This window comes from Lissotriton vulgaris, chromosome 2_2, assembly GCF_964263255.1.
Source record: "Lissotriton vulgaris chromosome 2_2, aLisVul1.2, whole genome shotgun sequence".
Taxonomy (NCBI): Eukaryota; Metazoa; Chordata; class Amphibia; order Caudata; family Salamandridae; genus Lissotriton; species Lissotriton vulgaris.
In genome coordinates this window covers 73253612-73266774 of record NC_141688.1, presented here as the reverse complement: position 1 = coordinate 73266774, position 13163 = coordinate 73253612, and the positions used below count along the sequence as shown (strand labels likewise).

The 13163-nt window shown below is 46.7% G+C and overlaps 1 protein-coding gene across 2 annotated transcripts in view; it reads right to left on the bottom strand.

Moving 5' to 3' along the window:
- Positions 1-13163, bottom strand: part of SNUPN (snurportin 1) — a 265706-nt gene that overhangs the window by 246110 nt on the left and 6433 nt on the right. Inside the window, exons 1-2 of one of the 2 annotated variants that reach the window (XM_086959303.1) lie at positions 10904-10969; positions 6328-6493 (exon numbers count right to left, since the gene is read on the bottom strand). In XM_086959303.1, the coding sequence (XP_086815429.1) occupies positions 6328-6485 (158 nt within the window). In that variant the 5' untranslated portion in view covers positions 6486-6493; positions 10904-10969. Of the gene's footprint in view, positions 1-6327; positions 6494-10903; positions 10970-13163 lie in introns of those variants that run through there. The other variant, XM_086959302.1, reaches the window with a different exon arrangement.

The window sequence follows — 13163 nt, the reverse complement described above, 5'->3', positions numbered from 1 at the left end:
GCTTAGCGGAAGTGGTGGCTGGGGAAGAGGGGGATACTTTCCCAACTGAGAGAGGGCCCGCTGGAGGAAAGACTTATGGGTGGCGGCAGCGCTGGAAGGGAAAGACTGAGTCCTATGAGGCTCCCTCACGCTGCTACAACTTGAGGCCGGGAGTGCGAATTGGTGAGGGGGAGCCCCTAAAATGTGTGTCGCCGGTGGGGACAAGTGAGTGAACAATCAACAAAGACGGACGTTGCCCTGCCGGACCAACCGGAAGATCGGAGGTGCGTACTCGCACGACCGAAGACGACACTGGGAGGCCTTTGAGCGGTGCGACGGGTGCCGCCCTTGGGAGTGGAATAGCTGGGGTGCGCTCTGGATCGGGAGGCTGAGTAACAGACCGGTGGATACCCGGTGGTCGGAGACGCCAAAAAGAGACAAAAGACCGAATCCACTTTGAGGAGTACGCGATAACTGGCGAGGAAGGCCAAGAAGGTGAAATGGCGACAAAGCTGGAACAGGAGAAGTCCCTACCTTAGTCGTCCAAGGAGTCCAGGACTATACAGACAAGCAAGCTTGACAGGTACACCATGCCAAAGGGATGCCCGGTGGAAACGAGGAAGACCCCGTCAGGGGGGGGGGGGGGGGGGGGGGGGGGGAGGGGGGGAGACGCCACACAACCCCTCGTTGAGCAAACCCTGGCGAATCTCATGGCGGCAATAACTGGAGTACAGACGTCCCTGGGTCAGAAGATGGAGGCCCTAGATACCAAGCTGGACACTGTCACAATTGAGATGGGGCTGATGCAGGCGTATCTTGCAAAGACTAACGAGAAGGTCAAATCCCTCGAGCTCAAGACAACCAGTCTAATTGATGACGTGAACCTGCTGCAGCAAGAGGTGCAAGACCTCAAGACCTCCGGAACCCTTGCAAACCGCAAGCTGGACGAGTTTGAGGGCAGGGCCAGACGTAACAATGTCAGCATCCTGGGGATTCTGGAAAAGGCAGAGGGTAAACGCCGGACTTCTTTGTAGAGAACACAGTCCTCAAACATCTTCAGCCCAAAAGTCTTAGCAACTTTTTTACGGTGGAAAGGTCGCATAGGGTCCCGGGGGGGTAGGCCCAGGCCAGTGGCACCGCCCCGCCCCATGATTGCAAAGGTCCTGAATTTTCGGGACAGGGATGTCATCCTTCAGGCGGCACGTGCCGGGGCTCCCCTGAGATATGAAAACGGGACACTCTCCTTCTCCCCGAACTTCACCCAAATGGTTCAAAAACAGCGTCAGGGCTTCATATCGGTGAAGAAGAAACTGAGAGATAAAGGACTAAAATATGCCATGATGTATCCGGCCCGCCTTCGCGTGGAACTTAATGGAAATACCTGGTTCTTCGACAATCCGAAGTGGAGACGGACTGGTTGGAAACCGGGGCCCGGGGTGAGATGGATGAACAATAACAGATCATGAACCGACCGGAAAAGGAAAAAGGTTCAAACTGTGCCATTTTGTGTACGGGGGGATAGGTAATGTTTTTCCCTGCCAAGGAACATTGGACCGTTATTATGGTTGACTGTACAGATCAGGGGCAGGGCCGATGAGGAGGGGGTTGGCGGGACGGTCAGGGCCCTCCCTACATTTTCTACCTTTAGTTAGTTGTAGATTGGTGTGGGGGCTACAGGCACACTGCTAGTTGGGGATGAGCGTAAGCTGCACGCAGGGGTGCAGTGGTGCAGGATGGGGGGGAGGGAGTTTGAGTGTTGTTTTTTTTTTCTATTTCTGATTCAATTTGACACAGAAGTATTGTCGATTTGTGTTTCTTTTGGTATAGCATCAGGTGACTTAGACAGGATCTATTGTTACAATGTCTATTGGTAGTAAGGGATTGGGGTATCCACACTTAGTTGGAATGTCAATGGCCTGGGAGACAAGATTAAACGGGCATGGTGGGCCAGTTGACAAGAAGACACTCCCCAGACGTGGTGTTGCTACAAGAGACGCACATGGTAGGTAATCGTATGATCCTCTGTAGGGGTGGCTACAAACTGGTGGCACATGCCGGCTTCACCACTGGGTCCAGGGGAGTGGGAATATTAACGAAAAACTCCTTTCCACTGGCTATACCGGCCACGTGGGCTGATAATCGAGGCAGATTTGTTGGTGTCTCGGGCTGTGGGAGAGAAGAGTTGTCACGTTTTTGTCAGTCTATGTACCACCGGTTCTCCAGACAGATACATATCGCGACCTCTGTGCGATCTTCTTGACACTACCTGTTGGGATATTGATTGTGGGTGGAGCCTTTAATGCAGTGATGGACGAGGAAGCAGATTGATGCCCGGCTAGAACTCTGGCGCCGTCTCAGAGCTGGATGCCGGATTTCGTGGCCACGACAGGCCTTATAGATGGGTGGAGATTAAGTGATCCCGATGGAGTACATTACACACACATGCTGCACATAACTCCCTATCGAGAATTGACTATGTCCTGGTGCCGGCATCTCAGGAAACTTGGGTGCAGGAGTGACGTCATATAGGTAGGGGGATATCAGACCACTCTCCAGTCTGGCTCAGAGTAGAGGTGGGGCAGCGGGATGCAGGAAGGGTTGCGCCCATTAATGCATGGCAATTGAGAGATCCTGACATCAAAAAGGAAGTGCTACAAGCCGTGGAACGATATTTTCAGGAGAATGTGGGAACAGTAGAGTCAGCTCAGTCATTGTGGGAGGTCTATAAGACTTATCAGAGGAGAGGTGCTATCCCTGGTCTCGGGGAAACGGAAGAAAGGAAGAGCAGAGGTGGCCAAAATTGAGGCAGACTTAGCAACAACGGAGGGGGAGGAGTCGAGGGACCCCACTCCTGATGGAACGCACCGTTTGCGGCTACTCCAAGACGAATATAAAACGCTGGCAAGAGATAGGGCCAAAATACAGCATTCAGATGCCCAGAGTAGGGTGTATGAACATGACGACAAAGCAGGGAAACTTATAGCTTGGTTAGAAAAAGGGGAGAGGGCGTCGAGATTGGTGCCAGAATTAAATATAGGAGAATCGGGAAAAGTGACAGACCCACAAGTGATAGTCGAGGAGTTCGCGTACCATTATCGTGCGGTATATACACGTCTTAACCGCATCGCTGCGGCGGCTTTTCCCGCTGTGTGCGGCAATTTTTAAAAAGTCGCGTTACATGACGAGCTCAGCTCGTCATCCGCACACGACCACCGTGGCTGATGACTAGCTGAGCTCGTCATCAGCAGCGAAGGGGTTAAAGTGACTATACATAGGATGAAAATGGGGCAATGATACAAGACATCCAGTTGCCTACATTGTCAGAGGAGGACAGGAAATACCTAGACTCCCCCCTTACTAATGATGAAGTGGTGCAGGCCATTGGGGGTGTTCATTCCGGGAAGGCTTTGGGCCCGAGCGGTATTCCCATGGAATTATACAAACTTAACGCGAATAAGGTGGCACCGTTCCTCCGCGCAATGTTCGTGGAGAGCAGGGAAAAGGGCCAACTCCCCTACGACCAACGAGTGGCAAACATTGTGGCCATCCATAAGGTCGGTAAGCCGAAGACGCAATGCTCCTCCTATCGGCCGATCTCATTATTAAATGCTGAGCCTAAGGTGTTAGCAAAATTGCTGGCGACAAGGCTTGGTAAAGTTATTTCAAATATGATACACCCAGATCGGTCAGGCTTCATGCAGTGCCGAAACACGGCCCTCAACTTACGACGGTTGCACTGGATCCTAGGGGGGGGCATCAAAGATTCACGAATCAGCAGCACTGTTGTCCCTAGATGCGACCATGGCATTTGATAGAGTCGAGTGGCCCTATTTATTCGCCGTGTTAGGGAAGTTCGGTATCGGCCAGGATTTTATCGGATGGGTCCGTCTTTTGTACACAAGTACCCTGACCAGAGTAGTGGTGAATAACCACAGGTCAGCTGATTTTGGTCTACATAGAGGCACGCGACAGGGGTGCCCACTGTCTCCACTGCTATTTGCATTGGCCCTGGAGCCGTTGGCAGCATGGGTCCGATGGGACCGATCGATTAGAGGGTTGCGTTGGAACCCGGAGTGGGAGGATAAGATTTCACTGTACGCAGATGATATTTTGTTGCATCTCACTAGTCCTAGGGAGTCCTTAGTCAATTTTCTGGATGTTCTGGCAATCTTTGGGAGATAATCCGGATTCGCCATTAATTGGACGAAGTAGGTGCTCTTAGTCATCAGTGGAGATCCTCCCATGGTCCCGGAGTCCTGCCCACTACAGATCGAGGGAAAACTGGGAAAGGCTTGGGTCCTGTCACTATCCGGCCTGGACCACTCTTCATAAAGTAAACAAACAAAGTGGCCGGACAGCTTGAATTTCAATGATCATTCACCACCTAGTTCGATTAGTTACTAGGTTGGACAAACATGTGTCTTGAATCACTTTTTTATTTTATAAAAAGGTTTAGAAAAAGTTTTTGGGCGTCAAAAGACGCAACATTAACAAACAATACATTGAATAAATTGAGATCAACAATACGAAAGATGAAAACTTAGACCAAGGAAATTCAAACAACATAGTTTACATAGACAACTATACTATGCCTCGAGTTGAACAATCTGTGAGGCACCAATCCTGGATATGGAATAAACAAGTGGACTAACAGAATAGAATACTAGCCTACTTGTTATCATCTGCAAAGAATACACAGTGCATTTCTCACCAAGTGCTGCGAAAATAGGAATTACAAAAAGACTACTCTGCAATTTGCACATGTATTAGTTACATTCCTATTGAGCCTAAAGACATTGGTATCTTGCAGGTAAAGACGTCGACGCGTTTAGAACCCAACTGTGTTTGACGGGTTCTCCTCAGGACATGGACTGGGGGGTCGTTGTCGCTTTGTGGCGAGGGGTTCAGATCACTCCCTCGAAGATGCGCCTAGGTGGCGATCACTGGGAGGGGTGCCGGTACAAATCAGTACGATGTGCAGGTCAGGAAAGCTTTGTTATGCGGGCATAAATCCCCTCGTGGACGCGTGTACAAGCGGCAGCCGCCGCCTCGGCTTGTGCGTTCTCTATGACGTTTTAGAAGCGCTTGAATCCGGCACCCAAAGACAGCTTGTGTCTTTCCACAACCCCTCGCCACAAAGCGACAACGACCCCCCCAGTCCATGTCCTGAGGAGAACCCGTCAAACACAGTTGGGTTCGAAACGTTTCTTACCCACAAAATGTGATGCCACGAATACAGCACTCCACCCACTTGTAGCACAATACTCTTGTGAAGAAACATCTGACATCTCTTTAGTTCTTCGCTGGACTCAACTGCATGAATCCTTTTAAAGCCAGAATGTTTATGCACCTCTGCGCCTGAGCTTTGTTTTCTTTCCAAAAATCTGCATTAGGTTCTTCAACCACATGTACCTCTTTTGGCACATTCAAGGCTATGCAATGGTGGAAACCTTCATCAATATGATAAAATTTTGAAACAAACGTGCTCAATAGTTGTTGCATTTCTCGAATGGACAAATAGAAACATCAGCAAGCTCACCAAGGAAAAGTTGCTCTAAATGCTTGGAGTCCAGCAATATCAAATATATTTGTTTTTTTCCGAGGAAAAGTAGTATGCACACGTCAATTTAGTAATATTAGCGCAAATCAATAAAATATGGTACAGGACTACACGTAGTGTACAAATACCATATGTTTTCTATGTCTACCTTACATAGGAATTTATTGGTTAATACTTGACTTCCCTTGCCCTGACTAGCTGATAGAAGAACTTTCTGAACACGATGCTGGTCAGATTTTTAACAATTTCTTTTTCTAAAACATGATAATTCCATCAAGCCTCCTTCGTGCAGGAACATATCTCTACAAAGACTTTACCCCCCAACATTGTTCCTTTGGGTTGCCCAAGTGTAGTGGACTATATATGTATGGGTTTTCTACAGGTTCAGTATTGCCCAAAGGGGAAAACCTTGGTTCAGACATTTTAGACATTTGAAAAGCAGCAACAAGCAAAATGCTAATCTGAGGGGGAAATCTAATTGCCAGAAGCCAGAAAAGGAAGCAAAACAAAACAATATGAAGGCCAAGAAGAAGCAAGCGAAGAGCTTGTTAATGGAATGACAAATTAAAAGTAAAGAAAACAGGATGCCCCCCGCATTAGCGTACAAAGCATAGGAGAGACTGGATAGATATGGCATAACGTATTTGTCGGTTTCCAGATTTGCATGACTACATCACAGAGAGATTCTTTCTTCACTCCCTGGTAAGCGTGAGTTTTCCACTCAAGAAAAAAGTGTCTTTCCTAACTGTTCCCAGCGCCTTCACACAGGCAAAATATAAAGGACTTACAATTTCTGCAGCTCCAACAGCTTGCGCCTCCGTTCTCCCTGCTCCAGAGAACTGTACTTAGATTTGTATTGTGCCAGACGTGGATGTGGTGCAGCTGTGCTGTTGGGCTCCTGTGACACTGAAAAACTGCCAGCCAAGGCTTGGCTAAGCTCGTCCATCCTGCTACCTAGGCTCACAAATGAAAGAGAACACAAGAGGCAAGCATGAAATGAGGTGTACATAGTTCCTTTTAAAAACATCACAAAAACAACCACCACTGCATGGGAGCCTTATGGAACCACTGTTTACACTACAGTTAGGTGCAGCGATGAGTCTATAACTATAATGCAAAAAGTAAGGCACAATGATTTCCAGAAGCCCAAACTCATTATTTTAACTTAATTTTTACAATTCACCATTTGCACTCCAAAGAATGTTTGCCTTAAAACTGTTGGCTCCAAGCATCCTTTAATGGTAGTCCGATGTAACTGCAAAAACATTTTTTTTAGGCTGTTACAAGACAAAGGGGAAATAGGTTAACACACATAGCAAAAGATAACAAAAACACAACCTTTCTCCTTCCAGGAGCTAATATCCCAGAATTAAAGTTACACTTCTTACCATTACTGGTCACAAAATCCTACATACACACGTTAGTACAGGGGGTTTAACTCATGCATCAGATGAGCAAGTTGAATCATTTCACTATTCAGCACTGGGTAACCCTCAAAACAATAACCAAAAGATCCCTTGTTACAGGGTAAACATCATGAGGGCGAGACCTAAAGAAAAAATACTTTGCTGCAGACCATACTGGTTCATGCTGTAAAATGGAGATGAGAATTGGGAAAAGACAAACTTAGCACGCTATTTAAATGCAGTTCATAAATATCTTTGTGTACGCATCAGAAGTCAAAGGCACTACACCTGGAAACTCGCACCTGGCCATCGGCCATATGAGTCAACAGGTTAACCAGGGAAACAAGCAAACATTCTGAACTGTCATTTTACAAGTTGCCAAGAGATCGACCTAGGTATAAAAAGCATGTTTTGAAAGCAAGCAAGTTTAAAGTATGTTAAATATCAAGAATGAAAGGAGGTGTGCATGTACAGAGAAACCTTAACATTTACACACTGCAAATTGAACTTATTTAGATTTGACAATAACGTTAGCAAGTAGCATGCAGTTTATCAGAGGCTGAAGAATAAAAGTTTGACTTTCACTACAAGGAGCCACAGAGGTCATACGCATACATTTGAAGTAGGTGCATAATCCCCTCAATGGTTTCCCAAGCTCATAACTTGTGCCATGCAGGTTACATAATGATCTATGCAACAACAGCATGAAGCTTCTGCACTACCCAACTGAAATTTTGGAATCCTAGTTAAATCGGGCTTTCGCCTCAGATACAGCACTGAGATGAAGGTGGGGTGGTGTCCAATTACATTAAATGATAATTAGATCAAGAGAGCAACACAGTCTTGGTATTATTAGATACCTAGGTGGCGTATGACACCATCTCACACCCTGTTCTCCAACAGCATCTTATGACATCTGGACTGGAAGACTGACTCTCGCCTGGATCCAGACCTTCTGTGGTCAAGGTGTGTGGGTGGACCCTAACACTTTGGCATCCATGGCTCTTCACCAGAGGCGCTACCTTTTTCATATGGCCCTCTTGGCTCTCCTCTAACCCCGATGAGGTACTTTGGTTTGAAGACAGTCCTTATGCAGACGACACAAGGCTGCTTCTCTCATTTGAAAAAGGGAAAGAATCAGTGATACCAAATTATTTTAAATCCAGTTTAAGATTAGTACTGCATTGGATTTGTATTAGCTGTCACAATGCAATCCAGGGAAGACTGAAATCCTGTAATTTGGAACTTTCCAGTCCAGGTAGTGGGAGAATGGTTAGCCTGATACCTTGCTACCACGAAAAACAATGCCATAGAAGTTGGAAGTGAAATAGCTCTCCTTCATGTTGCAAGTGGCAGCAGAGGTGGGCTCTTGTTTTGAAATGCTCCAGTCCTTTATAAAAATGCATTCTGGAAAACAGTTGCCCATATCCTTATTACATCCACATTGGACTAGGCCAAATTCCTTAATCTTAGTTGTGATAAAGACTGGTATGGCAGCTGCAGGTGAAGTGCCTGCTTCTTAAAGTGCCCGGATATGCGTCGGTTTGCAATCATCTTAGACCCTTGCACTGACTGTTCGGCTGGTCAAACAAAGAATTCTGTTTCGCCTTGGTGCTTCTACATTGGGGTTTCTATGCAATAGGCCCTAAGTATCTGTCAGATGGGAAATAATGCAGTCCTGACCACGCATTACTTTTACAAAGCGGCCTTTCCAACACAAATGCCTTAACCAAGCTTGTCTTTCCCACACACCTTTACCATCCATATCATTGCAAGGGGATTGAGGGTTTTGGGGTAGGTGAGGGTTTTAGATTGCAATGATCAGTTATGGTTTAGGGTTGATATAGGTTTTTGGGAGGCATGGGTAATTAAAGGGTTTAGGGTGAGTATGGGTTTTTCTGTGGCAAGAGTAATTTTTAGAGTTTAGTGTGGATATTTAGGTGGCACAGGTATTATTAGGAGTATAGGCAGGTATGGGTTTTTGGGTGGCAGTTGAACTTTTAGGGTGGGTATGGATTTTTGGTTGGCAATGGGGATGTTTATGGAGGGTGTGGGTTATTGGGTGGCAAGGGCATTTTAGGATTCAGGGTGAGTATGGGGCTTTGGGTGGCAGGAGTATTGTTAGGGTCTAAGGTGGGTATGGTTTTTTGGGTGGTGAGGGTACTTTTAGGGTTTATTGTGGGTAGGTCTTTTAGGGTAATAAGGGTATTTTTAGGGTTTAGCGTGGGTGGATTTTGAGTGGGAAGGGTATTTTTAGGTTTTAGGGTGGGTCGGAGTAATTTTAGGGTGGGTTTGGGTTTTTGGGTGGCAAGAGTATTTTTAGGGTCTATAGTGGGTATGGGTTGTTAAAGATATACATAGACATAAACATAAATGTGCAGGATCTCCAATGTTGCCGTTGTTTGTTCAGTGCCTGGACACTTCAAGGAGTAGCTGAGTGCTACACAAGTATCTTTCATTAATGCATTCATTCATTTGAACCTGTGACACATGCACAGTGCTATGAAGAGGCAATGTTGACACCGCTACTGAACTACGACTCGGTTAAAAGATTACATGCTAAAAGAAACAAGTACATATAGGAGTATGTGCATGTACCCTATGCCTGCGCCCATCACTACTACTGCGCAGTCTTTGGAGCTCCCCAAAAAGGGGAAAGTAACGCCCATAAACCAAGGGAAGGCGGACGTAACATTTATCTCTCTTGCACTCCACTTCTGGATGCTAAGGAGGTTTGCATTTTAGATGTGGTGCTCTGCCAGGCTCGGCTGGGCACTTCTGCCTCCTCCCAGACAAAGTCGCAGCATGGTGCCGACGTGCCAAAGGAAAGCCGTCTGCGCCCGTCCGCACCTGGACCGTGCCGTGTTCCAGGACCCTTGGCCCTTGTCTGTCAGGTGCACATAGATGTAGATTATATTATATCAGTGAGCAATTAAGAGGTATCAATATTGGTGGCCATCGGTGTAAGCAGGTTTGTGCCCAACTAGACCCGGCCATTCTCCCAAACAGGGTCACAGTTCTGTGTCCTACATGTGGTTTGAGACTGGAGGCCCAAAACCGGATACAGATTAACCAGACTGTAACGATACTCAGAAACACTCAGCCCAAAATAAATTATGATAAGGATAATGAAAAGGACAAGGTCTGTTCTGCTCCAATTAATGCACACTTCCTCCTAAAGCATAGATACAAAGTAGCAGAACTCTTAGATAATTATCATCTTGATCTGCTATTTATCACGGAAACATGGACAGACCCCTCTGCAGGCCCAGATTTTTTATTCGCCACCCCAGATGGCTTTGCTGCATATAGATGCGACAGAGTAAAGAAAAGAGGGGTGGGTTGGCTCTTGTATACCGAAATGACTTTTCAGTCAAGATAGAGACTATTCCCTCCATGGTATGAGACATTACATTTTAATATAATGCTCACAGATCATCAATATTTTGAGGGGATCCTCTTATATAGTCATCGGGCCCCAGAGGTGATTTCCTATCAGCAATAGGAAATATTCTGGAACCTGTGGCAGGTGAATCTAATTGTACCATTCTCTGGGATTTTAATTTTCATTCAGAAGCCGCCGAAGATAAGGATTCTATAACCCTTACCTTGGAGTTAGAGATGTTAGGTCTTTCTCAAAAAGTTACGAATCCTACGCACTCAGCTGGGCATACACTGGATGGTCTTTTCACGAACAAGGAGCAGATCGCTATAAAGGAGATCCTCCCTCTGACGTGGTCAGAACATTTTGCAGTTTTATTTGATATTGGGATATTGGATTTTTCCCTTCCACTCCCCATCTCAATCTCCCCAAAACAGTTTAAGGCTTGGAGTGGGATACAGCAGGCCATTTTTAAACAGCATCCAATTAACACACAACCAGAAGAGGTTCCGGACCCAGAACTGGCCTCCACAAACTATAAGGAATGGCTTTTAAATGCTTTTAATAATCTAGTACCGTTTAATACTGTCTCCAAAAACAGGAAGGCTCCATCAGCCCCTTTGTTCTCTGAGGCATTGAGTCTGGAGAAACAACGCTGTAGGAAACAAGAAAGGCGTTGGTTCGTAGACTATGACAACCATGAGAAATCTCTCTACAAGCTGGCACTGGCGAATTAAAAAATATCTTATACTTATAGGAAAAAGCAATTATTACACCAGCAAAATAGAAACTGCACAAGACTCAGCTAAACAGCTGTTTCAATTTGTTTCTAAGCTGGCAGGACCAGCGGATAATTTTGCTAGTTAGCATCCCAAATACTTTGCAACTCATTAGCCAGTGGCTTTCAGGTTAAGGTGGGGTAAATTTACTCGAACTTTACTGCCCCCACAATGGGTTGGAATCAGCTGGTTGGAGATGGCAAGAGTAGGAACAGTTCCACCTTAATGGAATTTAGGCCAGTCTCAGTAGATCAGATCACTGTTCTGGTTAACACAAGCAAATCAGGCTCCCCATTTGACCCATGTCCCCCATCAGTCCTGGAGCTGGTCCCAGAGCCGATAGGCACCAACCTTACCAATATTTGCAACTCTATGTTTTTTTTTTTTTTTTAAACCTTTATTTGTAAAATGCACAATACACAGCGTCGGCCTACAACCCCTCGGGCCGGCCGCTATGACATATGGGAAAAGGATAAAAAAAGAACCAATAGGACAGAACGCCGTTAAAGCAGTCTCTGAGCGAAGAGTATCGTGTGGAACATAGAACCATAGCAGGAGGATAGAAAAAGGTTTAATTTTATGATTTTGTCGAGTACAATTTATAAAACTACGAAGAGAGTCGAAGCTAATCAATGATCAGGATAGCTATCATCATTCAAGTAGCACCCGGAAGGAGGCGTGATAGAGGAAGGCATTTGTCAGAAAGCAATTGACCACCATCAAAGAACTAGGACCAACCGCTATGTCACATAATGATACGATACAATAAACTCCCTAATAACACTGAACCCCGACCCCAAAGGAAGCGAAGAGGTGTAGACGAAAAAGAAACAGAAGAAGAGAAGAAAAAGAAAGAGGGCCATAGAAACAAAGAGAAAACATAAAACATCCCATCCCCCCACCCTGCATACCAGCGGAAGGCCACGGCCCACCCCCCCCCTAATAGGCATGCCTGTCGCCCCAAGAGAACCCCCAAGTGGGAAAGAGAATAGAGAGAGTGAGAAAAGACCATCCCAATCTCCAACTCTCAGAAAAGGCGGGAGGAGGTAAGTTCAACATACTCCCGGTCACCACCGGCCCCGTAAGCATCCCCCACCCCAAGTACCATCAGCACGACAGAAGTAGGAAGCAGAACTGCAGGTGGGGAGAGTCATTTCCAAATGTGCGAGTAAATCAGACAAAAAGCAGTCCCATCCTAGTCCCCGCCCGTCAATGCGTCCATCACACTAAAGAAATCACCTAGCCCTGGCCCGATCTTTGGTGACCCCACGTATCCACCCCCCGCGAGAAGCCACAACCGTCGGAGAAAAGGAGAAAGCCCGCCCCAGTGAGAACAAAGAAGCAAAATGGCCGCACTCGATGATGAAGAAATGTCCAAGGACAAAATGGACGTCGCCAGTCCCAATCAGAGCCGACACATAGAAGGAGCTGCATTTTCAATATAATAACTCTTTGCATTGCAGAAGGTGTCTATGTCTCCATTGAATAGGCACAGTATAAAAGGATAGTCGGATGTTGTAGCAGCAGCCCCGTGGACTCCGTGGGCGAGGTTGAGTGTCGCACCGGGGAGAGAGACACTGTAGCAGCGCCAGGGCGGTTAGATCGCAGCTCACACTCTGTATCATCGCGAAGTTGCTGTTTAGTCACACACTCCCGCGGCAACAATGTATCACTGACAGGGATCAGAGGAGGCTGATAGACATAGCAAGGAGAGAAAACAGGCAAAGTATAGCACGATCCAGTCACAAACCCATCCAGTTTCTCCCTCAACAGTCTCGAGTTTGCACGCCACTCATCCCGCAGTCGAGTAAGAGCACGAAGCACAGATGCGCGGGTAAATGTCTGTTGATCATTCATTACCCCCGCGGTATGAGGCGCAGTAGACAGGTCCGCTTCCCAATCGGGTACGAGCTGGGTACACCGGGCAGGAGCCGAGGCGCCGTCCGCCATAGTTGTTGGGGAGCCAGCCGTCTTGATCCTGCCTCCAGGGACAACACAGGATTACCGGCGAGGTCAGCGCTATGGTGCGGTAATCAATCCCTTCGGAACAGGACAAG